The following is a 27,950-nucleotide window of genomic DNA, read 5'->3' on the forward strand; positions in this document are numbered from 1 at the left end:
TAGCCAGGCGAGGTGGCGGGCACCTGTAAATCCCAGCTACTCACGAGGGAGAGGTGGGAGGATCACTTGAACCTGGGAGGCAGAGGCTGCAGTAAGCAAAGATTGCGCCACCGCCCTCCAGCCTGGACAACAGAGTGAGACTGTCTCAAAAAAATAAAAATAAATTAAAAAATAAATATACTTTAAAAACCCCAATAACTGAAGGACTATACCTAGAAAGAACACTTCAGGCTATACATCTCAGAGAAACAAAACCAAACAAACATAACATGACATAACATGACATAACATAACATAACATAACATAACATAACATAACATAACATAACAGCCAAACAGAGTTTCAAAGTAGGAGGAATAGCTGTGTTGCAAAGTCAAGAATCCCTTCTTTGCAGCAACGAAGGATGATATGTCCACTGTCTATTGCTGGGGCCAGTCTGGGTGGAGGAGAAGAGAAGCAGGCAAGGCTCAACAACAAATGCTGAATGTAGGAATTAGTCACATTAAGGCAGGGGAATGTATGAGAGACTTTGCCCTGCTAGCCATCTTTCTTTTGATTCAGAAAATACAGGCATACCTCCAAGATATTGTGAGTTCAGCCCAAAATGAGATAGATTATTACAATAATTATTATAGCAGTCACTATTTACAGTGTCTGCTCCCCTAGAGGCACTGGGCAGGGTGCTATCATAAACATGGCATTTAATCTTTATAGTTGGTCACAATACTGTCAGACTGATACAGGCATACCTTGGAGATATTGCAGGTTTCATTCCAGATCACCTCAATAAAGCTAATGTCATAAAAAGGTGAGTCACACAGACTTGTTTCCCAGTGTATATTAAAGCTCTGTTTACACCATAATGTAGCCTATTAAGTATGCAATAGCATGTCTAAAACAATATACATACTTTAGTTTTAAAACATTGCTAAAAAATGGCAATGAACATGTGATTGTTTAGAGAGTTGTAATCTTTTTGGATTACATTTCCTTCTTACATCTCCTCAGATGTGAATAAATAAATGACAAATAAGAAACATTCTTATTCAACTGTATACTAAAAATTTCATGTATTAATATATTTATCAATTACTAACCATGTATATTCACAAATACACATATCCAGTGATAAATATGGAGAGTGAAGGGTTTTACCTCAATGTTTGTTGATGGCTGCTGACTAATCGAGGTGGTGGTTGCTGAAGGGTATGACAGCTGTGGCAATTGCTTGAAAATAAGGCAACAATGACTTATGCCACATCAATTGACTCTTTCTTTCATGAAAGATTTCTCAAAGCATGCATTGCTGTTTGAAAGCATTCTAGTAACAGTAGAAGTTCTTTCAAAATTGAAATCAATACTCTCCAACCTGCTGATGCTTTATCAACTCGGTATACGTTTTATTCTAAATCTTTTGTTGTCATTTCAACAATGCTCACAGCATCTTCACCAGGAGTAGATTCCATCTCAAGAAACCACTTTCTTTGCTCATCCATAAGAAGCAACTCCTCATCCATTCAAGTTTTAATGTGAGATTGCAACAATTCAGTCACATCTTCAGGCTCCACTTCTAATTCTAATTCTCTTGCTATTTCCACATCTGCAGTTACTTTCTCCACTGAAGTCTTTTTTTTTTTTTTCCAATATAAGAGAAATCTTGCTCTGTTGAGCAGGTTAGAGTGCAGTAGTGTGATCTCAGTTCAATGCAACCTCTGCCTCCCGGGTTCAAGCAATTCTCCTGCCTCAGCCTTCTGAGTAGTTGGGATTACAGGTGGTTGCCATTATGCCTGGCTAATTTTTGTATTTTTAGTAGAGATGGGGTTTTGCCATGTTGACCAGACTGGTCTCAAAACTCCTGACCTCAGGTGATCCACCCGCTTGGCCTCCCAAAGTGTTGGGATTACAGGCAAGCCACTGCACCCAGCCCCCTCTACTGAAGTCTTGAACCCCTCCAAGTAATCCATGAGGATTGGAATCAACTTCTTCCAAATTCCTATTGATTTTACATTTTAACCACCTCCTATGAATCATGAATGTCCTTAATGGCATCTAGAATAATCCTTTCCAGAAGGTTTTCAATTTACTCTGTCCAGTTCCATCAGAGGAATAATTATCTTTGGCAACTACAGTCTTACAAAATGTATTTCTTAAATATTAAGACCTAAAAGTCAAAATTACTCCCTGATACATGGGCTACAGAATGGATGCTGTGTTACCAGGCACGAAAACAACATTCATCTTGTACATCTGCAATAGAGCTCTTGGGTGACCAGGTCCATTGTCAATGAGTTATAATATTTTGAAAGGAATATTTTTTCTGAGCAGTAGGTCTCAATGGTAGGCTTAAAATATTCAGTAAACCACGCTACAAAGAGATGTACTGTCATCCAGGCTTTGTTGTCCTATTTATAGAATACAGGCAGAGTAGATTTAGGATAAATCTGAAGTGCCCTAGGATATTCAGATGGTCAATGAGCACTGGCTTCACCTTAATGTCACCAGCTGCATTAGTCCCTAACAAGAAAACCTATCTTTTAAAGCTTTTAAGCCAGGCATTGACTTCTCTCTAACTATGAAAGTTTTAGATGGTATCTTCATCCTATAGAAGTCTGTTTCATCTACATTCAAAATCTGTTATTTAGTGTAGTCACCTTCATCAATGATCTTAGCTAGATCTGAGTAACCTGCTGCAGCTTCTACATCAGCACCTGCTGCTTCACCTTGCACATTTATATTATGAAGATGGCATTTTTCCTTAATCTTCATGAACCAACCTCTTTAGCTTCAAATTTTTCTTCTGCAGGTTTCTCACCTCTCAGCCTTCATAAAACTGAAAAGAGTTAGGGCCTTGCTCTGGATTAGGCTTTGGTATAAGGCAATGTTGTGACTGGTTTGATATTGTATACACACCACTGAAACTTTCTCCACATCTGCAATAAGGCTGTTTCGCTTTCTTATCTCTCATTTATTTATTGGAGGAGCACATTTCATTTCCCTCAAGAACTTTTCCTTTGCAATCCACAACTTGGGCTAACTGGCACAGGAGGCCTAGCTTTTAGCCTATATCCACTTCGACCTGCCTTCCTCACTAAGCATGATCATTTCTAGTTTTTGATTTAAAGTGAGAGATGTATGATCCTTCCTTGTACTTGAACACTTACAGCCCACTGTAGGGTTATTAACTGAGCTAATTTCAATATTGTTTTGTCTTAGGGAATATAGAGGCCTGTGGAGAGGAAAAGACAGAGGAAGAGCAAGTCGGTGGAGCAGTTAGAACACACACAATATTTATCCATTAGGTTCACCTATTTATCCATTAGGTTCACCATCTTATACGAATTGGTATCATTCATGGCACCCCAAAACAATTATAATAGTAAACTCAAAGATCACTAATTACTGATCACCGTAACAGATAATGAAATGTTTTGAAATAGTGAGAATTACCAAAATACGACACACGGACACAAACCTAACACATGCTGTTGGAAAAATGGTTCCAAAAGCTGTGCTCAATGCAGGAATACCACAAACCTTCAACTTGTAAAAACCACAATATATGCAAAGCACAATAAAGCAAATCATAATGAAACAAAGTATGCTATATAATCAAATATAGTATGCTGTATATACAGTATACTGTATATACTGTATAGCATATATATTTGATTATACTATATAGTATACTATATTTGATTATACTATATAGCACAATTTGTAAAAACCACAATATATGCAAAGCACAATTTGTAAAAACCACAATATATGCAAAGCACAATATATGCAAAGCACAATTTGTAAAAAACACAATATATACAAAGCACAATAAAGCAAATCATAATAAAACAAAGTACGCTATATAATCAAATACAGCATATTATATTTGATTATCCTATATGGCATAATAAAACAAAGTATGCTATATAATCAAAAGAAATCAATTACATACAAAAATAGTGTCATAGCAAAAGAAATCAATTACATACAAAAACAGTGTCATAAGGAGAACAGGTGTTAGTCTATAACATTGCTCTAGCCCTCCAAGATGACTTTTGCAAACAGTATGTGCAGGAAAAAATATTCCTCATTGTATGATGAGCAGTCATTCTTAAAAAAGGAATTCTACAAATAAAATGAAGGAAAGAAAAAGAAAAATCAAATGGAAACACACAAGAAAAAGTTATGAAGCAGATGAAAATTATAGTCAAATATATTGCCACAAATATAAACTTAAAGAAGCAATCACCTCTATAACACAAAAAACATAAAGAGGAGATGCAGGAGCTCAGGGGCGCTATAGTCAAAAACATGAAGAAATAAGATGTGAATTTACAGGCCAGAGAAATAATAAAATACATAAATAAACAAACAAAACTGAAATGAAGGTCAAATGGAAGCAGAAGACAGAACAGGTACTACTAGAATAGGAAAGTACACACAGAATAGGATTGAAAAGGAAATTTTCAGAAAGCATTTAAACAAAAAAAAAGGGGGGTTATGGAGAAAAAAAAAATTAAGAATGGAAACGAGAAAAAAAACAGTGATATAAATAGGCCAAGACAAATTAACAAATACAAGCATATTTGAAGTCTTCAAAGAAGCAAGCCAAAATGAAAAAAGTCAACAACTGTTCTCAATGTAATAGTTTCCAGAAATAGAAGAAAAATGTAAACTAGAAAATAAAATAATATGGCACATCCAAGAAAAAGAGAAACATAAAGGTCAATCCCAAGACATATTCTAGTACTGGACTGCAAAAAATGGGTAGTGAGGTAAAAAACTCATCACTTCCAAGTAGAAAAAAATTCAGCGAGCCCTCAGACTAGTCTACAGCAAACAATGAGCACTGCCTACAAAAGGAAATAAAGTGGGTCTGAGGAATTTCTTACCTAACAGATGTGTAATTATAAAGTGAGTGAAAGGGTATTTTTAGAATATAAGAGAGAGAATATTTGCAAAATGTCTATCTGATGAGAAATTAATAGGCAGAATATCTAAGAAACTTATAGCAAAAAAAAAAATTCCAATGAAAAAATGGACAAAAGATCTAAACAGACAATTCTCAAGGAAGATATATAAACTGCCAACAGGTATATAAAAATGTTACACATCACTAATCATCAGAGAAAAGCAAATTAAAACCTCAGTGAGATATCATCTCACCGTAGTTAAAATTGCTTTTATCAAAAAAAATTGAGAATAAGGGATGTTGGTAAAGATGTAGAGAAAGGGGAAACCTTGCACTCTGTTGGTAGGAATGTAAATCAGTACAGCTGCTATGGAAACCAACATGGAGGTTCCTCAAGAAACTAAAAATAGAAATACCACTGATCCAGCAACTCCACTACTGGGTATATATCCAAAAGAAAAGAAATCAAGAGGTATCTGCACTCTTATGCTTACTGTAGCAATGTTCTCAATAGCCAAAATGTGTAATCAACTTAAATGCCCATGAGTAGATGAATGGAAAAAGAAAATGTGATATATATATATATATATATACACACACACAATGTATATTATTCAGCCACAAACAAGAATAAAATCCTCTCATCTGCAGCAACATGGATGGAACTGGAGGTCATGATGCTAAGTGAAATAAGCCAAGCACAGAAAGACAAATATCACATGTTCGCACTCATATGTGGGAGCTCAAAAAGCGAATCTCACAAAGGTACAGAGTACCTTAGTGGCCACTAGTGGTTGGGAAGGGTAGTGGGGAGGGGAGGATGAAGAGATTGATTAATGGGTACAAATACACTGTTAGATAGAAGAAATAAGACCTAACGTTTGGTAGATCAGTAGGGTGACTATAGTTAGTATTAATCTATTGTACATTTCAAAATAGCTAGAAGAGAAAAATTTGAATATTCCTAACTTTATTAAAGAAAAAATAAATATTTAAGGTGATGGATATCCCAATTACCCCAATTTGAACTTTCCACATTATATGAATCTATCAAATTATCACATGTATTCCAAAAATATATAAATCTCTTACGTTATCAAAAAAGAAGGAAACAAAGAAGAAAAAATATAAATAAAGTACAAGAAACTAGGGAATAGACTTCACATTACTTCTTTTGTTTGAGATAGAATCTCACTCTGTTGCCCAGGCTGGAGTACAGTGGTGCGATCTCGGCTCACTGCAACCTCTGCCTCCCAGGTTCAAGCAATTCTCTCCTGCCTCAGCCTCTTGAGTAGCTGGGACTACAGGCACACACCACCACTCTGACTAATTTTTTGTATGTTTAGTAGAGACGGGGTCTTACCATGTTAGCCAGGCTGGTCTTGAACTCCTGATCTCAGGTGATCCACCTGCCATGGCCTCCCAAAGTACTGGGATTACAGGAGTTGGCCACCACACCTGGCTTCACATTACTTCTTATTTACCTATTTAGGTATTTATTCATTCATTCATTCATTCAAGACAGGGTCTCGTTATGTTGCCCAGGCAAGTCTTGAACTCCTGGGCTCAAGTGACTCTCCCGCCTCAGCCTCCCAAAATGATGGAATTATAGGCATGAGTCACTGTTAACAGACCCAGCTCTTTTTAAAAAACTTTGATAACTTCAACCAAAGGACACTGTGCAGAAACAGAAGGGACCGAGGGAAGCAATGAAAATACTTAACTATTTAAATAATCTGGTTTACAGATGACAATGTAAGTTATAAATAATCACAACACAGAAATTGAAGGTAAAGAGGAAACAAAGGCAAAGTTTAAAGTTGGTAAAGAAAATTAGGTATTTCTTTTTTTTTTTTTTTTGCAGAAAAAGGCTTGTTTTATTTTAATGGCTGATCTGTGTAATCACGGAGGCCAGTATGTACAGACAAAGGGGGAGCTTTTATTTCTTGGTCTCTTCCTCCTTGGACAAAGTCTTGATGATCTCTTCCTTCTTGGCCTGGAGGTGCTCTTCAGGCGCTTGCGTGCTTCCTTGGTCTTAGGCCTGCGGGCCTCAGCCTGGTCAGCCAGGAGCTTCTTGCCGGCCTTGTCTGCCTTTAGCTTGTGGATGTGTTCCATGAGCATACGCTTGTTTTTGAACACATTCCCCTTCACCTCCAGGTACAGGCTGTGATACATGGGGCGATCAATCTTCTCAGACTCACGGTATCTTCTGAGCAGCCGGCACAGAATCCTCATTCTCCTCATCCATGTGACCTTCTCTGGCATTCCGGCATTGGCTGTACCCTTTCGCTTACCTATGCCCATGTGCCTGCCCTTCCGGCGGGCCAAGGTATTTTTCCCGCATCATGTTGGGGAATGGACAGTCACAGCCCATCTTTGATCAGCTTTCGGATCTGCTGACGGGAGCTGGCATTGGCGATTTCATTGGTCTCATTAGGGTCTAACCAGACCTTCTTCTTGCCACAGCGGAGGACACTAGAGGCGAGCCTCTTCAGAAGCCTGAGCATACTCATGGCTGCGGCCGCAGCAGCGAAAGGAAAGCGTACTTTTTTTTAACTTAATTTATTTTTTTTGAGACAGAGTCTTGCTCTATCACCCAGGCTGGAATGCAGTGGCACGATCTTGGCTCACTGCAAATTCCACCTCCTAGGTTCATGCGATTCTCCTGCCTCAGCTTCCCGAGTAGCTGGGATTACAGTAATGTGCCACCCGCCCGGCTAACTTTTTTTTTTTTTTTTTTTGAGACATAGTCTCGCTCTGTCGCCCAGGTTGGAATGCAGTGGCGCAATCTCTGCTCACTGCAACCTCCACCTCCCTGGTTCAAGCAATTCCCCTGCCTCAGCAGCCTGAGTAGCTGGGATTACAACAGGTGCAGGCCACCAGGCCCAGCTAATTTTTTTTTTGTATTTTTAGAGATGGGGTTTCACTGTGTTAGCCAGGATGGTCTCGATCTCCTGACCTCGTGATCTGCCCACCTCGGCCTCCCAAAGTGCTAGGATTACAGGCATGAGCCACCATGCCCAGCCATGTAAGTATTTTTATAAATGAAAAGTGCAAGTATTATTAAAGATATAAAGGTGAACATCAAAAAAATAATTTAACCAATCGATATCATGTGCTCAGAAAGGACAGAGAGGGAGAAAAAGGCAATATACCAATGTCATTGCATATAACTGGGAATAAGAAAACAATAAGCAATAAAATAGAGAACCAAGTATATCACACAAAACATTAGTTATAAAGATAACCAATGGATTCCAAACCAAACCTTTAAATTACTAACGGTGTATACTAAACGAAAACAGGAAAACATGGATTATATAATGACATATTTAATGGATCATAGAGTGATCATATAAAAACATATTTTTAGGCAACAGAAACCATAGCAAATACTATGATAATTGCATAAAGACTACATATAACTCTAATATCTATGAATGAAAGTGAGTTTAACAGTTACTTAAGAGCAAAGACAAACTGAGTAACAAAGTGAAACCTAAACTTGTAACATAAAAATTCATCTAAAGGTTTCAAAAATGTTGAAAATAAGGAAGATGGTTAAAGGCATGCTAGGAAAGCATGGACAGAATGAAACAGTTGTTGGGATACTAATTAGAGATCACATTCAGAGGACGAAAGGAAAGAATTAAGTGGTTTTTAATATAAGGATATTTTATTATGATAAAGAGTGTAATCCAGAATGAATGAAGATTTAACTGTAAGGTTTCTGTTCCCAGTACTATGGTGGTTTAGATATTCTAAAAATCCCTCCTTTTGCAAACACTTAGAAATGCTAAATTAGGTAAAACATTATCTTTTAAAATGTAGCACCAGTCTGAAGAAAAAGTACAGGTAATTTACAATAGTCAATGAAAATTTACAAAGAGAAAGTCAAACATACAGTGATGAGTGATAAAAACACATGCCACATTGAAGGTGTCTATAGAAGCCACCAACAAAGAACCTTAGGACTGAAGAATCGTGCAGAGCAACAAGAATAGCACCCTAGACCTAATAGAAATAGATAGAGGAAATAAGAGTCCTAAATAAAGCTTGAGCCTAAGAAAGCTGGCGCTTAAATGAAAATGGAAGAAGGGTGACAACAGAAAAAGAGATCCAGTGGCAAAAGGAAACAAACAGGAAATAGATTTAGACATATGTGGTCACTCAGTTTTTCACTAAAGTGCCAAGGTAAGTTATGGGAATGATAGACTTTTCTACAAATGGTGCTGAAATAACTAGATACTAGTATGAAAGAAAACAGAACCTAGAACTCTTACCTCACCCCATATTTAAAAATTGAGATAGAATATATATATATATATCAAAATAGAAAAAGGAAAACTAGGCCGGGCGCGGTGGCTCAAGCCTGCAATCCTAGCACTTTGGGAAGCCGAGACGGGCGGATCACGAGGTCAGGAGATCGAGACCATCCTGGCTAACACGGTGAAACCTCGTCTCTACTAAAAAAATACAAAAAAAACTAGCCGGGCGTGGCGGCGGGCACCTGTAGCCCCAGCTACTCGGGAGGCTGAGGCGGGAGAATGGCGTAAACCCAGGAGGCAGAGCTTGCAGTGAGCTGAGATCCGGCTACTGCGCTCCAGCCTGGGCGACAGAGCGAGACTCCATCTCAAAAAAAAAAAAAAGAAAAAAAAAAAAGGAAAACTATAAAGCTTCCTGAAGAAAACACAAGATGATTTTGTAATCCTGAGGTATGAAATGACTTGTTTGAATATAGAAAGCACTAACTATAAAAGGAAAAGTTGATGAAGTTAATTTTTTTTAAGTTAAAATTTTCTGTTCATTAGAATACCATACGAGAAGGAAAATCAAAAGGAGGCTACAGACTAGGGAAAATATTCACAAGATATATATCTGGCAAAAGTCTTATATCTAGAATATGAAAAGGACTTCCAATAAATAATAAAAACGCAACCCTATTAAAACAAGGGCAAAACATTACAACACTTTACAATATATCTATTATATGTTGTATATAACTATACAAGGATGATTGATAAGTACAGGGAAACATGTTCAACATCATTAAGAAAGTACAAAGTGAAACATAATAAGCTACCTCTCAAATAGCCATTCATTTTGAATGCCTAAAATAAAAAAGGCTAACAATATCAAATGTTGACAGAGATGTGGATCATCTAGAACTCTCATATATTGTTGATTCATGGGAAAAAGTTGGGCAGTTTTTAAATAAAGTTAAAGCAGACTCCTCTAGCAAAAGAATTGAAAACATGTCCACAGATGGACTCTAAGAATGTTAAGACCATCATTATTCGTAAGAGCCCTACACCAGAGCCAACCCAAATGTCCATCACCAAGTAAATGAAAAAAAATAATTGTGACATATTCAGAGGTAAAACAACATAGATGAAATCGCTAAAACATTATGTTGAGTGAGAGAAGACCCACATAAACTGAATGATTCTGTTTGTAGCATGTTCCAAAACAGAGAAAACTAAGATACGATACAGTAAGAAATTCATGAGTCCATCTAAATCTAGTTCCTGTTTGTTTTCTTTTGCCACTGGATCTCTGATGAATGGATGGACAGAAATAGGAAGGAGGGAAGGAATGAAGGAAGGAGGGAGGGAGGGAGGGACAGAGGGAGGGAGGGACAGTTGGAGGGAGGGAGGGAGGGCCTGGCGCGGTGGCTCACGCCTGTAATGTGGAGAATGGCATGAACCCGGGAGGTGGAACTTGCCGAGATCACACCACTGCACTCCAGCCTGGGCAACAGAGCAAGACTCCATCTCAAAAAAAAAAGGAAGGAAGAACGGAAAATAAAGGAAAGAAAGGAAGGAAAGGAGAGAGGAGAGGGGCAGAAGGGGGGCTCTTCTTTATAATAAAATGCCAATTAATAAGTCATTTTACAGCCATCATGACAAAATTTGATTTGAACAGGAACCACCTATGCATGCTAAATCCAAGAGAGGGAAAATCAGAGAAGGAGCAGCATATTTGCATGGTCACAATATCTCATGTTAATTGTTACATACTAAACAACTGTGAGAAGAAAAAACAGTTAACTATACAGTGAAACCGGACCAAACTTTGGCCAGGAACTTGGCCTTGGGGCTAAGGGACTCAAAATAATACCCTGAGAAGCATATGACCTCAATCTCACTATGTACTGATGCAGGAAAGATTGCATAATCTAAATCTCATTGTGATGAAACATAAAAATAAGTTGAGGCCAGTGTCATGAAAGGGTAAGGAACTGTCCCACATTAAAGGAAAAAAAAAGATATCATTAAATACAATAAGTGATTCTGGATTAGATCTTCACACTGAACAAAAAACATGCTATAAAGGACAGTATAGGGACAACTGACAAAATATAAGTATATTAAAGTATTGTATAATAGTTCAATTCCAGCCACGTGCAATGGCTCATGCCTGTAATTCTAGCACTCTGGGAGGCCAAAGCAGGAAGATCACGTGGCGCCAGGAGTTCAATATCAGCCTGCGCAACATAGCAGAACTCTGTCTACAAAAAAAGACATTGTGCACAGTGGTGTGCACCTGTAATACTAGCAACTTGGGAGGCTGAGGTGAGAGGATCACTTGGGTCCAGGAATACAAGGTTACAGTGAGCAATGATCGTGCACTCCAGCCTACGTGACAGAGTAAGATCGTGTTTCTAAAAAAACAAAACTAAGAATAAAAAATAAATAAAAAGTTAAATTCTTAAATGTGGTAACTGTGCTGTGTCTATGTAAGAGAATGTCTTTATTTAAAAAAAATACATACTATACTATAGCATATTATTATTATTTTTAAAGCAAGTTTATTAGGAAAGTAAAGGAATAAAAGAATGGCTACTCCACAGGCAGAGCAGCCAGTATTGCAAATTAAAGGAGCATGATGAATGCAAGCATTGGTGTATATACATGTATGTGTGTGTTTGTGTAGACTGAGAGAATAATAAAGTAAATGTGGCAAAATGTTAAAAATTTGTGACTCTAGGTAAAACATACATAAAAGTTATTCTATAATTTTGTGGCTTTTCTGTACATTTGAAATTACTTCAAAAAGTTGAAAAAATAGAGCACCAAGTAACTATAAAAAATATACTTTACTGACAGAAGTCAGATCAGTGATTTTAACGTAGGAGGATGGGATTGTTTAGAAAGAGGCCTACTCTGGATGATGGTAATGTTTTATATCTTGACGGAGGTTTTTGAAAACACAGGGGTATTCAGTGTATCAGAATCTACAAAACTGTGCACCTAAAATCCATATATTTTACTAAATTAAATGATACTTAATTTTTTAAGCTAATAAGGAAACCTAAAGCTTGGCAGGAGATGAAAATTAATGATCGAAATTCATAATAGTAAGCCTACCTAAAAATGAACTTGAGGTTTGAATTTATATTACCTGTGTGACCTGGGACACTGCAAGCCAAGAATCTAATTTTGCAAATCCTCCATTGAAGAACTTACTCATTTACATCTCTCAAAATTTCCACAGACTGGCCAGGCGTGGTGGCTCACGCCTGTAATCCCAACACTTTGGGAGGCTGAGGCGGGTGGATCACCTGAGATCAGGAGTTCGAGACCAACCTAGCCAACATGACGAAACCCCATCTCTACTAAAAATACAAAAAAAATTAGCCAGGCATGGTGGCATGTGATTGTAATCCCAGCTACTTGGAAGGCTGAGGCAGGAGAATAGCTTGAACATAGGAGGCAGAGGTTACAGTGAGCCAAGATGGTGCCATTGCACTTCAGTCTGGGCAACAAGAGCAAAACTCTGTCTTAGAAAAAAAAAAAAGAAAAAAACCACAGATTAAGATTATTTATTAAAACAAAATTTAAGACATCTGCAAATACACTGGGAAATAAACCATCACATACAACAATAAAAGGCAAAATTAACCTCTAAAGGACTTCCAAGAATGTAAATAAGTATGACTTACATAAATAAGTATGTTCTAAATATTTACAGAAATAAGACAGAATCAAAACATTGCAAAAAAAGACACTACCAACATAAGCAGGCAGAGCTGAATTGGACTTAAAAATACACTTTCTGAAATTAAGAACAGAAAGTTAAAAGTCCCTATTCTCCAATTTCAAGAAAGGAAAGGACTAACTGTTCTCTGGTAGTCCCTACTCAGCTAATCCCTAAAGTATACACAGAAATTTCATACAGTCCTTAAACACTCCTGTTTTTGAAAGTCTCCAAGCTTCCAAAGCCCAGTGCAATACCAACTCTTTGCTTTGTTTAGAAAGTCATGGCTAAGAAGCACAGTTCTCCCTTGTTTATCAAGAAAGAAATTGAGTGGTTCTCTCCTTAAGAGAATTCAATAAATTAATTAACAGCAAAAGATAACATCAGTAAGCTTGAATATGGCTAAATGCAAAATATCAAAACTACAGCACACACAAAAAAGATAAGAGGTATACAGGACACCAAAAAAAGCAATTAAGTAAATGTAAAAATAATTCATGTTCATGGAATGAAATATTCCGTATTATAAATATATCGATTATCCCCAAACTGATCTATAGATGCAATAAAACTCAATTCACAATCCTAGCAAATTTTTTTGTGAAAATTGATAAATGACTTCTACAATTTACATGTAATTCAAAGAGTCAATAATAGCTGAGACAATTTTGAAAGAGTAAGGCTGAAAGATTTATACTATCGGATACCAGAGTATTTATTATAAAGCTACGGTAAGAAGTATGAAGAAGTATGGTACTGACACAAAGATTGCAAACAGAGAAACAAAACAAAGAATCTACAACTGCACTATTCCATATGGTGGGTACTAAACATGTGACTATTTAAATTTGAATTAATTAAAATTAGTAAAATTAAAAATGCAATCATTAGTTGCACTAGTCACACTTCAAGTACTCAATAGCCATCTGCAGTGAATAGCTACTGAATTGAACAGTATACATAAAGAGTATTTCCATCACAGTGGAAAGTTCCATTAGACAGCACTAACCTAGAAAGGTATACACATAAAATTACTTGATTTATGACAAAAGTAACATTACAATGCAGTAAGAAAAAGTCTTTTCAATAAATTGTGCTAGATCAAGTAGACATTCATATGTAAAAATAAACTTAAAAATAAGTAAGTGAGGCCAAGCACAGTGACTCACACTTGTAATCCCAGTACTTTGGGAGGCCCAGGCGGGCAGATCAGTGGAGGTCAGGAGTTCGGGAAGAGCCAGGCCAACATGGTAAAACTTTGTCTTTACTAAAAATACAAAAATTAGCTGGGCATGGTGGTGTGCACCTGCAGTCCCAGCTACTTGGGAGACCGATGCAGGAGAATCGCCTGAACCCGGGAGGCAGAGGTTGCAGTGAGCCGAGATCGCACCACTGTACTCCAGCCTGGGAGATAGCGAGATTCTGTCTCAAAAAATTAATAAATAAATAAGTAATCAATCCTGATGTCTACTTCATACCACATACACAAAACAATTCAAAGTACATTGTAAATCAAATTAATGTAAAAATTAAAACAATATAGCTTTTAGAAGAAAACACAGGAAATCTCTTCATGACTTTGTAGTAGACAAAGATTTTTAAAATTTGATCAGAGAAGTGACAGCCAGACCGGGCACGGTGGCTCACACTTGTAATCCCAACACTTTGGAAGGCAGAGGCGGGCGGATCACAAGGTCAGGAGTTCCAGAGCAGCCTGGCCAATATGGTGAAACCCCGTCTCCACTAAAAATACAAAACTTAGCCGGGTGTGGTGGCAGACGTCTGTAGTCCCAGCTACTCGGGAGGCTGAGGCAGGAGAATTGCTTAAACCCATGAGGTGGAGGTTGCAGTGAGCAGAGATAGGGCCACTGCACTCCAACCTGGGAGACAGAGCAAGACACTGTCTTTTTTTTTTTTTTTTTTTTGAGACGGAGTCTCGCTCTGTCACCCAGGCTGGAGTGCAGTGGCCGGATCTCAGCTCACTGCAAGCTCCGCCTCCCGGGTTTTTACGCCATTCTCCTGCCTCAGCCTCCCGAGTAGCTGGGACTACAGGCGCCCGCCACCTCGCCCGGCTAGTTTTTTGTATTTTTTAGTAGAGACGGGGTTTCACCGCATTAGCCAGGATGGTCTCGATCTTCTGACCTCGTGATCCGCCCGTCTCGGCCTCCCAAAGTGCTGGGATTACAGGCTTGAGCCACCGTGCCCGGCAACTCTGTCTTAAAAAAAAAAAAAAAAAAAGAAGTGCCAGGCATAGAACGAATACGGATAAAGATTATGTAAGATGACATTAAAATTGAGAATCTCTGCTTATCAGAAGACATCATTAAGACAAGGAAAACGCAAAACACAACCTGAGAAAATTTACTTGCAATAAATATACCTGATAAAAGACTCATATCCAGAATATAAATCTGACAAAAGGACTCCTACAAAACAATAAGAAAAAGGCAAATAGACAATCCAGAAGAAAAACAGATTAGACATGAACAGGCACTTAACAAAAGATGTCCAAATTACTAATAAGCATATGATAAGGTATTACATTTTACTTATCATCAGAGAAATGTAAATAAAAACCTCAATTATACATCACTATATACCTACCAGAATATCTAAAATGAAAATAAAGAGAGGCAAAATGAAGTGTTGGTGAGGATGAGATATAAATGGAACTCTTAAACACTGTTGATACAAGAAAAAATTGGTGAAATTACATTGGAAAATGTTTAGCAGTGGTATGGGTTGAATTATATATCGCCAAAATTCATATGCTGAAGTTCAAACCCCCAGTACCTCAAAATGTGACCTTATTTGGAAATATGGTCACTGCAGACATAATTACTTAAGATAAAGTCATTAGGGTATCACCAATGTAATGGATATGACTAGTGTCCATATAAAAAAGGCAAATTTGGACCTAGAGACATAAACAGAGGGAAGATAATTTGAATAGAAATAAGAAGAAAACAGTAGCCTACAAGTCAAGAAGAGAGCCCTGGAAAAGACAATTCCTTCACAGCTCTCAAGAGGAACCAACCCTGCCAACACCTTAATTTTGGACTACTAGCCTCCAAAACTGTGGGAAAATAAATTTCTGTTGTTTAAGCCACCCAGCTGCAGTATGCTTTTATGATAGTCCTAGCAAACTAATATAGGCATTATCTACTAAAATGGAATACACGCACACCCTATGACCCAACAATTCTTCTTGGTAGATACACATCAAAGTGTGTATATACGTTCACCAAAAGATTTGTATAAGAACATTCATATCATTACTATTTTATGAGCCCCAAACTAGAAATAACCCAAATGCTCCACAGTGGTATGAATAAATTATGGTATAATCACAAGATGGAATTTTACATGGCAATGAGAATGAACGAACTACAACCACATACAAAAACATAGATTGATCTCACAATGATGTTGAGAAAAACAAGATACAAAAGAATATACAATTACAATAATATAGTTGAACAGGCAAAGCAATCAATAATGTTAGAAGTCAGGATAGTGGTTACTTTTCGAGAGAAAGGAAGTAGTAATGATTGGAAGGGATAAGAGGGAGGTTTCTGTGGTGCTGGCAATGTTCTATTTCTCGATCTTGGTGATGCTACACGGTGAAAATTCTTCAAGCTATACATTCACAATCTGTATACCTTTGTCCGTGTAAATTATGTATCAGTTTAAAAAAAAGTACTTTAAAAAAACTGAATAGGTTGGTTAAACAGCAGATTAGACCAGCTGGTTATGAATTGTATAAGAGAACTTGAAAACAGTCATAATGTAATAAAGAGAATATATAAGAGACATTAATAGAGGCATAGGATGAAGGAAAAAGGTCAAGTATAAATCTAACTGGAATTGCAGCAGACAAAACAAATGGGGGAGAAGCAATATTTAAAGAGGGAATAGCTGAGAATCTCCTAGAATCAACAGACACAAATCCCAGATTTAAAAGGCACAATAATCCTAAACAAGATAAATAAAAAGAAAACCATACTGAATAAAGTATAGTGAAACTGCAGAACTCCAAAGACAAGAAAATCTTCAAGTCAGATGATGCACAAAGGAACAAAAATTGGACGGATTTTTTTTTTATTTTAAAAAATTTCAAACTCACAGAAAAGCAAAAGAGAATAATTCAATGAGCATACCCCACAGATGATACCACTCACCAATGAAGACACCCACCAGAATACACTACTCACTAAATTCACACTTAACATTTTGGCTCATCCACTCAAGATGTTTCTGAACAGAAGTCTTTCCCTTTTGGGAAAATGTAGAAAGTATAGCACTAACAATAGCACTATTCTTCGTCTGAAAATTCTTTATCATGCATTTATCAGAAACAAGAACATTCTTCTATTCAACGACAACACCATTACCTCATCTAAGATAATCAACATTAATCCAATAACATCATCTAAATAGAGTCCAGATGAAATTTTCCCGGTGATCTTAAAAGCGTTCCCTAAAGTTTTTCTTTTTACTGATCAAGTTTTTCTTTTTACAAACCAAGGCTTGTGCATTACTTTTAGATGGTATAGTTATTAGGTCTCTCTCAATTTAGAGACTTTCCTTGATACACTACTTCCTTTGATTTTTGATGACACTGAATCCTTTGAAGAGTCCAGGTCAGTTGGCATGAAAAAATGTTCTACATTCTGGATTAGTTGGACAGTTTCACCATGATTCCCAGATCAAATGTTTCCAGTAAGAACACCACATAAGGTAATGTTATGTCTCTTCTGTGCACCACATTAAGCATGTGGCTATCCCACTATTAGCAATACCAAGCTTGGCCATTTTGTAATTTTTCCCTTTGTAATAAATAAGTCATCTGTAAGGTGCTATTTTGAGACTCAAGGGTATATTATCAATGACAATTATGGAAGACAGAAGACAGGAGGATACAACCTTCTAAGTGCTAAGAAAAAAATAACTATTAAAGCAGACCTATATTGCCAATGAAAATATTACTGAAGAATGAACTCAAGATAAAATATATCCTGAAATTATTTTTAAATCCTGAAATTATTTCATGGTCAAGTAAACAAAAAACTTGATGGGAAACATTTCCAAGTTTTCATTCTGCCAAATAATATAATAAAAAATTTCCGCAACTAACATCATGTTTTCAGAAAAGAAAGGACAATTCTAAGCCTCCAAAAAAGAAGACTTAAGCTCAAAATAAATGAAGGTTCTCTAAAATGAATGAATTTTGCTTTATGAACAGCACAGTTTTTATTTTCTCATTTTGCTACAGGTATCCATATTTTGTTAGGACTGGTTAACAGTCCAGAGACAAGTGTTTGGAAATTACTAAGTCTAGCTACGAAAAAGGGAAAAGGCATTTTATTTCACCATTATGAAGAACTCTGTCTTCTTTTGTAACCACAGTAATTAGGATTATAAAATCCATTTTATAGTTAATGAATCTGAAGTATGAATTGTTAAAGAAGCATGCACAGCATCACAGAGATAGTAAGTGGCTCAGATTTAAACCAAGTCTAAACTTAAAGCGTATGTTCTTTCTACTCTGCCATAGTGAGAAGCCCAACCACACAAAATATGAAGTACCTAAAGGAGCTAAAGGCTGTCAAATGGCAGTTTAAAATGTCATTTGTGACTGAATCTTCAGGAATTTGAGGACGGTTAACAATGTGAATATGGAAGAGTACAACTTTTCTAACTCCATAAAAGCAATGGAAATCTACAGAAGTGATGTCTAGGGTGGAGAAACTGAGAAGATGCAGGTGTAAGGTGAAAAACACCTGGTATATAACCTTAAGTGTCAACTAATAGTTATAAATACAAATGTGTACAATATAAACAAACTACTAATACATGAATCTCAATAAGACTACAACAATTTTAAAAAGTTTTTCATAAACAGCACATACAACTGGATTCCATTTATATAAACCACTAAAAACAGGCAAAATAAAAAACATCAGATCAATGTGAGAGTGAGGACTGACTGAGAAAGGGAATGAAGTAACTTTCTAGGATGATGGGTTTAGGTTATAAAAGTATATGCATTTGTCAAGGTTTGTACATTTCATTAATTAAATCACAACAGAAAAAAATCTATAAACAAATATGAATTCTAGTTAATCATACATATACTTAAGTATATATGAGAAAGTATAATAATGTCTGCAATTTACTTTGAAATAAATGAAAATAATAAAATGGACTGATGGGGTAGAAGGATAGAGGGATGGATTAATAGATAAATACGTGATAGACCAAGCATGGCAAAATGTTAATAATAAACTGCGTGTGTTGCCTCTACCAAGCATTTACTCTAACATTCTTTCAATTTCGTTGTATGTTTTTTAAATTGTTCATAATAAAATGTTGAAGAGAAAGTATATCATATATGTGACTGTGGAACTAAAACAATGCTATCCTTAAAAATATAGAAAACCATATAATGGCCCAATTTGATGGAAGAGATCATATAACTATCATGAAGTTTGAAAGAAGTAAAGAAATACAGACAGTACTATAAGGTACTCATAAGACACACCCAGAAGTTGCTAAATCTAAGGTGAAAAATAAAATGAATAAAAATACAATGGATGGGTGCAGTGGCTTATGCCTGTAATCTCAGCACTTTGGGAGGCAAGGCAGAAGGATCACTTGAGCCCAGGAGTTTGACCAGCCTGGGCAACATGGTGAAAACCCATCCCTAAAAAAAACAAAAAAAAAACAAAACAAAAACAAAAATTACCTGAGTGTGGTGGTGTGCACCCCATAGTTCCAGCTATTCAGGAGGCTGATGTGGCAGAATCACTTAAACCCAAGAGACAGAGGTTGCAGTGAGCCAAGATCATGCCACTACACTCCAGCCTCAGTGAAAGGGCAGGGTCTGTTAAAAAAAAAAAAAAAAAAAATCCTTCTGGTAAGAGACAAAAAAACCAAAAAACGATGGAAATAAGTTGAATTAGTTTCATGTAAAAGCAATACATTCTAGAAAACTGTCAATATATGAGTTGCTGAGAATATCTGATAACTGAAATAATTAAGATAACTGAACATACTTTCTCTTAAGAAATCACAATTGGTTCAACATATTTCAACATGAAGTGTAAGTCAACCATAGTAAATGGATAAAGCTAACTTAGTCACAATCAATTCTACTAAAAAAAAACATTGTTTGAAAAAAATAGTTTGAACAGAACTTTGTTTTTAATACACTTGCCAGGAATTTAATATTTTTAGCATGTCTTAAAAGAAGAATTTTACCTGCCATTTCTTTTGAGGGCAAAAATGATGCCATCTTTCTGGAATGGAAGCAGCTTTGCTCTTAGTCTGTCAGGCAAAAAGTCCAGCAGTTTATCAGATTCACTTGTCACACAAGAAATCTGAGGTGTAAGAGACTTCTTTATGTTATGAACCCTAGGCATGATGATCCTAAAAAACAAAGTCACAACAAAAAAGGGAGGGGTATAAGAAATACATATTACTAAGTATGTTACAGAATCACATGTAAATAATATTAAAGTACATATTAATAGCTTTGACATACCATTTATATAAATTAAATCATATTCTCACAGTAAGCTACTAAGAAAATTCACAGCACTGAGTTTGAAAGCAATCACTTAAGGCACTCTCTAGGAACTCAGCATGCACTATTTCAAGCCCTAATACCGTACACCAGCTTAACGCCACAAATGTATTACTACAAAATTACAAATAAACTACATTTTCCACAAATTGGATAATTTTTAAAATAAGGGATGAATCTGCTAGAGAAAGATGAGTCCTTTAATAATTTATCCTTTTATGGATCCACATTTTCATATCACACCAGATTTTCTAAGAGTGAGGTAAAGCTGCATTTTGAAAAATTATAAAATACAAAGACATTAAGTCCAAAATCAAATTTATTGTAATTAAATTAATGATCATTAAATTGTTTAAATATTGAAATTAATTTTTTTAATGAGCTGAATCCACAGTATAACTCTGCCTTATTAACACCTTCCTCACCCCCTGGTTTTCCACAGATGTTATTTTAATTTTCTATGACATAAAAATTTCATATATCTGTAAATTCTTATAAATTAAATATTCTCACTGGAAAAAAATGTCCTATTACACCACTACACTACAATGCCTATCAAATAATAATATTTTGTATTTAGATGGTACCCTGCCTTCTGTTTATATATTATCTCATTTCATCTTTTAAAAACAGTTTGCAGGCCAGGCGCAGTGGCTCACGCCTGTAATCCCAGCAGTCTGGGAGGCCAAGGTGGGTGGATCACGAGGTCAGGAGTTCGAGACCAGCCTGGCCAGTATGTTGAAACTCCGTCTCTATTAAAAATACAAAAATTAGCTGGGCGTGGTGGCACTCACCTGTAGTCCCAGCTATTTAGGAGGCTGAGGCAGCAGAATCGCTTGAACCCAGGAGGCGGAGGTTGCAGTGAGCCGAGATCGTACCACCACACTCCAGCCTGGGCGACAGAGTGCGATTCCATCTTAAAGAAAAAAAATTTGCTTTTTTCCTCAATTACATGCAGACTTATGTAACTATAACTCTCTTCCATCCAAAAAAGTAACCAACTTCTGTGTCTACTAAGGTCGAGAATAAAGCAAGTGTTTATTTATTCATAACAAATAGGTACTACATGCCACAACCTACAGAAGCAAGACCCACACACTCATAAGGCTTATATTCTTCGGGGAAGACTAAAAATTAGCAAATACATAAATATGATGGTTTTTCTTTTTTGTTTTCTGCTGCACCTGATCGAATGGGAAGGATGATTAATTATAATACAGCACAAATAGTGTAAGGAATTTAAGAGACTATGAGTCACTTTAGGTAGGCTGACCAACAGTGGCCTGTCTTAGGAAGTGCTATTTGGCTTATGGTCTGAAAGATGTAAAAAGCCACCCAGGATCAAAATTAAGAGAAGAGCAGTCTAAGTAGAGAGCATCAGTGCAAAGGACCCAAATTGAGAAAGGGCTTGGTGTTTTCAGAAAACAAAAAGAAGGCTAACATGGACCAGGCACGGCGGCTCATGCCTATAATCTCAGCATTTTGGGAGGCCAAGGTGGGCGGATCACCTGAGGTCAGGAGTTCGAGACCAGCCTGGTCAATGTGGCGAAACACTGTCTCTACTAAAAATACAAAAATTAGCTGGGTGTGGTGGCGCATGCCTGTAATCCTGGCATGACAATCACTTGAACTCAGGAGGAGGAAGTTGCAGTGAGCTGAGATCACACCACTGCACTCCAGCTTGGGTAACAGAACGAGACTCCATCTCAAAAAAACAAAAGAAAAAAAAAAAGCCAATGTGGCTGATGACCCAAAGGAGGGAATGGTATAAGATGAAGCTACCGAGATAAACAAGAGCCAAATCATATACAGCCTTGATAATAACTTTGGATTCCTTTTTAAGAAGGAAGGAATGCAAATGGAGTTTGCTGTCCTATACACCATTAACCAAATGGGACTATTTAAATTTGAAAATTCGGTTCTCCAGTTTCACCAGCCATGTTTCAAGGGCTCAACAGTAACATATGTCTGGTCCAAGCTATGATATTTAATAGTAAAGATACAGAACATTTCTCTCTTCACTCAAAGTTCTATTGGACAGTACTCCATGGAAGGTTTAAACAGGGGAATGACACAATCTGACTTACATTTCAAAAAACACCTGAAGGAGATAAAGATATTAATAGTCAGGAGATAAATGTTCTTACAGGATTTGGCCACTCAACAAAGCCTCCACTGCTTCAGTAGGCAACCGAATTTAGAAATGATTTATGAGTCAGTTCTGTCTGAATAAGGTCCTCATAAACACTTCTGAGTGGGCCTCCATAGGACCCTCTCAGCACCACCACCCCCATAACAAAACTTAGCAAGGAATAGAGAATGGAGCAAAAAGGGAAAGCATGAAAGCAGGAAAACTGTTTTCAGGTTGCAACAGACAAGGCAAAAAACCTTTAACAGTGAAACTGAAAAGATTCAGGAAGTGTAGCAGAGGTAAAGCAAACAGCACCTGCTGATGCAGTACATGTAAAGAATAAGAGAAATGGAGAATCAAAATGTGGACCTAGAGTGATGGAGTTAGTGATGCAGTTGGCTGGGATAGTGAGGACTACAGAATAAATAAATAGGGGAGAAAAATAATCAATAGATATCCTTTGAGATGGCTATAAGATACGAAGTGGAAATGTCAGGTATGTTTGAAAATATGAGCCTAAGTTCCTATAGGAAGAGATAGAGGCTGGATACACACGAGAAATATCACTTTCCCAGCCTGCCTTGGAGCTACTAATCAGATATACCTATTGTGGACTTTAGAAAGTCAAAACTCAAAGGAGCAGAGATTAAGTAAAATTCATTCTGGCAAGGCTAACAGCAGCAGAAAACCATGTCCACTTTCCAGAAGTAACAGGAGTTTCAGAAGCACTTTTTAGGATCAATGGGATGAAGGATGCAATGTTTCAGGGTGGAACACTGGCAAGAAGTAAAAACTTAAAAACAAAATAATTTTGTTGTTTATCATCTTTATTTAAGACTCCTTTTTTTTTCTTTGCTGGGTGCAGTGGCTCATCACTGTAATCCCAACAATTTGGGAGGTTGAGGCAGGAGAATAGTTTGAGGACAGGAGCTGAAGATCAGCCAGGGCAAATAGCGAGATCCTGTTGCTTACAAAAGATCATAAAATTAGCCTGTTGTGGGGGTGCATGCCTGTAGTTCCAACTACTTGGGAGGCTTGAGAGGACTGCTTAAGCCCAGGAATTTGAACTATGATCTTGTCACTGCACTCAAGGAAAGGAAGGAAAGGAAAAGGAAAAGGAACGGAAAGAAAAGGAAAAGAAAATAAGAAAGAGAGAGGGAGAGAGGGAGAATAACAAAATAAAGCAAAACGACTCCTTTGCACTTTACAATTTTACTAAAAATTTTAATAGACACTCCAAAAATATCTGGTAAATTGGGGTCACTCTGCCGCTTACATGATTTATTTTTATGAGGACTGACTCAGGCACAATATTTGTAAAAATAAACAATGAAACTAAAGTTATATTAATCAAAAATTTGTTTTAATAGTCACAAATAAGAGAAAAAAGTTATTTAAATGTGAAGATTAAAGAAATCTAAAACATTATGAAAATGTACAGAAAAAAATTTCAGTTGAACTTAAGATTATAGTGTGGCTCATTGATGATTTAAGCAGATATTTAGATACATAAAGAACTTTAAAATACGTAGTGGTACAATCTAATGAATAAAACATGAATGTTTTTGTTAATCCTAAAAATAATTTTAAAAATATTATTTTCTATTTATAGGATCTAAAGTAAAAAAGGTATAATAACGAATATCTCATGTAGGTTCGGCCACATAGATTTAATTGCTACAAAAAGTCAGTTGTAACCAACATTACATTAATAAAAGAAGATGCAGATTTTATCTTCATTCTGGATTACCAAGAAATTTAGAATTTATAGTTATAATAATGTGCATACTTTTTTTTTTTTTTTTTGAGACGGAGTCTTGCTCTGTCACCCAGGCTGGAGTGCAGTGGCCGGATCTCAGCTCACTGCAAGCTCCTCCTCCTGGGTTTACGCCTTTCTCCTGCTTCAGCCTCCCGAGTAGCTGGGACCACAGGCGCCCGCCACCTCGCACGGCTAGTTTTTTGTATTTTTTTTTTTTTAAGTAGAGACGGGGTTTCACCGGGTTAGCCAGGATGGTCTCGATCTCCTGACCTTGTGATCCGCCCGTCTCGGCCTCCCAAAGTGCTGGGATTACAGGCTTGAGCCACCGCGCCCGGCCCTGCATACTTCTTTAATCATGAATACTGTATTTAGTTCAGAGGTTTAGCTTAAAAGGTTTTATTCAATATATGTATACTAATTTACTTGCAGTAAGGCGGGGGGAGCCTATCAAAATGAAACCAGCAATATATACTTTTAAAAAAATTTTTCTTCCAGAAATATTTTAATAATCATTGACCATTTCCAAGAAACACCCACTGCATGCCCATCAATTAAAGAGAACCATAACAAAACAGAAAACTTACCATATGGCTATGACTTAAAGAAAAAATAATGTGGACAGGAGCACATCAGCAAAGTCCATTTAAAGTCACATTCCTTCTTACAGGCTATGAATAGGCGTCTGATTAGACACCAGAATAAAACTTACTACAAATGCTGAACCATTTAGGTCAAAGAACCTCTAAAGAAGCATCTGTCTTCAAAGGGATTCTAGTTTGAGACTCAATTTTAGAATAAGGTATAACAGACATGTTAACAGAAGACACACAAGATGATAAAAGAGGGTTTCTACAATTCCCCACATACTCTGAACCTAATACAACAAATCTAGATATTAAAAAATTATTTTTCCTTAAACAATTGCCAAGTCTAAAATCAAAGATAAACAAAAGGTACAACAGTTTTGTTAAGGTTGTTATCCGGGTTTTGGGAATATTTTGTCTTTTGTTTTTTTACAAATACAAATTAAACATGAAAAAACTCTACTTCAAAAAAACTAACAGTTCAAGAAAAGCCTATCCAGTTGCATTCTAGACATTTAAAACCTATATCACAGTTTAAATTTCAATGGCAAAAACAGTAGGTTTTAGAACTGTTTTGTGATCCTACATCAGAAGAAAAATTCTATTCCTTTTATTCAGTTTTCAAACATACCAGCGAGAATCAAAATTGTCAAATTTTCCAAATTTTAAACATACCAGTCAGAATCAAAATTGTCAAATTTTCCAAACCCACTGTAAAAACAGGTTTTAGAAGTGTTTCATGATCCTATATCAAAATAAAAATTATATTCCTTTTACTCAGTTTTTAATCATTACCAATGAGAATCAAAATTGTCAAATTTTCCAATGGCAATTTCTCCACACCAGAAAGTGGTCATGACTCTCAAAGAATAAACAGTTTGGGGTTTTCCTGCCTTCAAAATGTTATCAAATCCTGTATTTCTCACAGGCTTTTGAAAATACAGAAAGTAAGAAATATTCCAATGAATGAAATGTACCAAATGTCAGCAATAACGCAAGACACATTCCTTTGGGGAAATGGCTGTTAGAAAAAAAATCCAGTCTGTACATGCAAAATAAGCAAGGAGATTTGGTCTTTTTTTCTTCTTCTTTTTCTTCTTCTTTAAAAATCCATTACTCCTAAAATATCATTCCACAAAATTGGAAGTGAAAGACTAAAGGCCAGGAAAGGGAAGAGAGGGAGAAGGAGCACACACCATTAACACACAAAATAAGTAAAATTATACTAACTAAAGCAGTTTATAACAAACTGGGTCATACTCCAAGATACCAAAGGCTGGTCAAAGAAATTCACCATTCTGTAGGAACTAGGGTTCGTATGGCCGCCTGGAGATCCATGAAGATTCACTGCCATGGAGCAAGCCACCTTCCCACTCCAAATCCTGCTTTCTGTACCATGCCTCCACAGGGAGGGCCTCTCATTCCACCACCCAGCCCACCTAAAGGGCCTCCAGGTCCACAAAGGCGATCATCTCGTGGGTCCCCTTCCCTGGCAGCTCGAGTCTTCTTCTCTTCCACATTTAGACGGACCTCACCTCTGAACATGATGGACCTGTTGCTAAGGACCTTCTGAACAGGCTCAGAATCATCAAACAGAACAAAATCAAAATTGGGTAATTTCTCACCACTGTTAATGTGCAACTCCACCATGTTCCCATAATTTTGAAAGAAATCTTTAAGCTCTGATTTGTCTACTTTATGAGGCAGGTTGCCAATGAAGAGTTGGTGACTGTCAGGGTGTCTCACCATTCTTCGGGGTTCAATGTCACCTTGCTCACCAGCCTCACAGATTGGTCTGGGTCCCTTTTGGGGAGGAATATTTATTCATTGTTCTCGCATTCTTTGATCCCTTTGAGGTCTCTGTGGTGGAACCTGAGATTCAGGCTTAGAATCCGTACAGGGCTGTGAAGCTAGTACTTTACAAACATGAGGAGGTATCCCAGTAACTGGAACAGCTCCACTGGGTGGAAGGTTGTTACTGGTCACAGATGCCCAAGAAAATGTCCTCAAGTCTTCCTATACTATCTGAGATATGTTGTGCTCGCTTCGGCAGCACATATACTATCTGAGATATGTCTGCAGGTGCTGGAGAACTCTTCTGAGCATCCTCAGGAGCAGTTTCTTCTAATACAAGCTCAAACTTTTCCTCTTGGATTTCAGATACATGTTCTTGTTCTGGTTCTGGCTCAGGATCAGGCTCCAGTTCAGCAACTGGCTCCTCTAAATGTTCTTTCATGTCATTACTGACAACTGCCTGATCATAGAAAGTTCCAGAATCAGAGGTGTTTGCTGTCTTTCTTCAGGTTCCTCTACTTCTTCTTCAGACTCCTCCTGAGGCTCAGTAACAAATCCATCTTGGTATCTGAAGATATCATTATGAACATAGAACTGATTTGCAATAGACCCCTCAGGAGCAAGTACAAACATCTGCATGAATCTCCTCAAAGCTTGGTTGTTGTTAGAGAGAAGCACCATCACCTGGACTACCACACCATCATTTAGCATAGCGTAAGCATCAACATGTAGAATCTTGGTGTGGCAGTTGGTGAAGTTTTGTGACGTCACTTTCCTGTGGATTTCTTTCTGTCTGTAGACTGCATCTGCTGGCTTTCCATTTGAATCCAATCCCCTATGGACATGAGAAGAGTTCTTTCCATAAAATCTATGCAACATGTCTGGGGCCTGGTTCACCAGTGTGTAATGCTGTCTCACAAATTTCCACCCAACCAGCAGGGGAGTAGGCTTCTCCATCACCATTGCTTTGGTCAATTCAACCTGGGGAGAAAAGTCAAATATGTCCAAACCTGCGCCACTGAGCGGGAGAGGAACTAGCTCTGCTACACAGCACTGATGATGGCAGAAACCCCTCATGCAACTGTGTCTGCACCAGCAATACATAATTTTTAAAACCATGTTATTAAAATCAAAATGACAATATTGGCTAGGGAAATTTAATGAAAGCAAAATCTAGTAGAACTTATTTTCTAAGCAATTTGCT

The 27,950-nt window shown here is 37.0% G+C and overlaps 2 protein-coding genes and 1 pseudogene across 3 annotated transcripts in view; all 3 read right to left on the reverse strand.

Moving 5' to 3' along the window:
• The window catches only part of ZRANB3 (zinc finger, RAN-binding domain containing 3), a 343,238-nt gene that overhangs the window by 296,447 nt on the left and 18,841 nt on the right, over positions 1-27,950 (reverse strand). The window contains exon 2 of the mRNA XM_011937745.1: positions 20,154-20,321. Within this exon, the coding sequence (XP_011793135.1) occupies positions 20,154-20,314 (161 nt within the window). The 5' untranslated portion in view covers positions 20,315-20,321. The remainder of the gene's footprint in view (positions 1-20,153; positions 20,322-27,950) is intronic.
• LOC105508794 lies at positions 6,755-7,432 on the reverse strand (annotated as a pseudogene). Its single transcript, XR_001001333.1, has one exon. The product of XR_001001333.1 is annotated as a 60S ribosomal protein L19 pseudogene (transcript).
• On the reverse strand, positions 26,076-27,833 carry LOC105508792 (ras GTPase-activating protein-binding protein 1-like). Its single transcript, XM_011937725.1, is given in 3 exon segments — positions 26,076-26,968; positions 27,009-27,232; positions 27,235-27,833. Coding segments are annotated over 3 exon segments (1,485 nt in total). The 5' UTR covers positions 27,824-27,833; the 3' UTR covers positions 26,076-26,296.

This window comes from Colobus angolensis, unplaced genomic scaffold (genome assembly GCF_000951035.1).
Source record: "Colobus angolensis palliatus isolate OR3802 unplaced genomic scaffold, Cang.pa_1.0 Scaffold168, whole genome shotgun sequence".
Lineage (NCBI taxonomy): Eukaryota > Metazoa > Chordata > Mammalia > Primates > Cercopithecidae > Colobus > Colobus angolensis.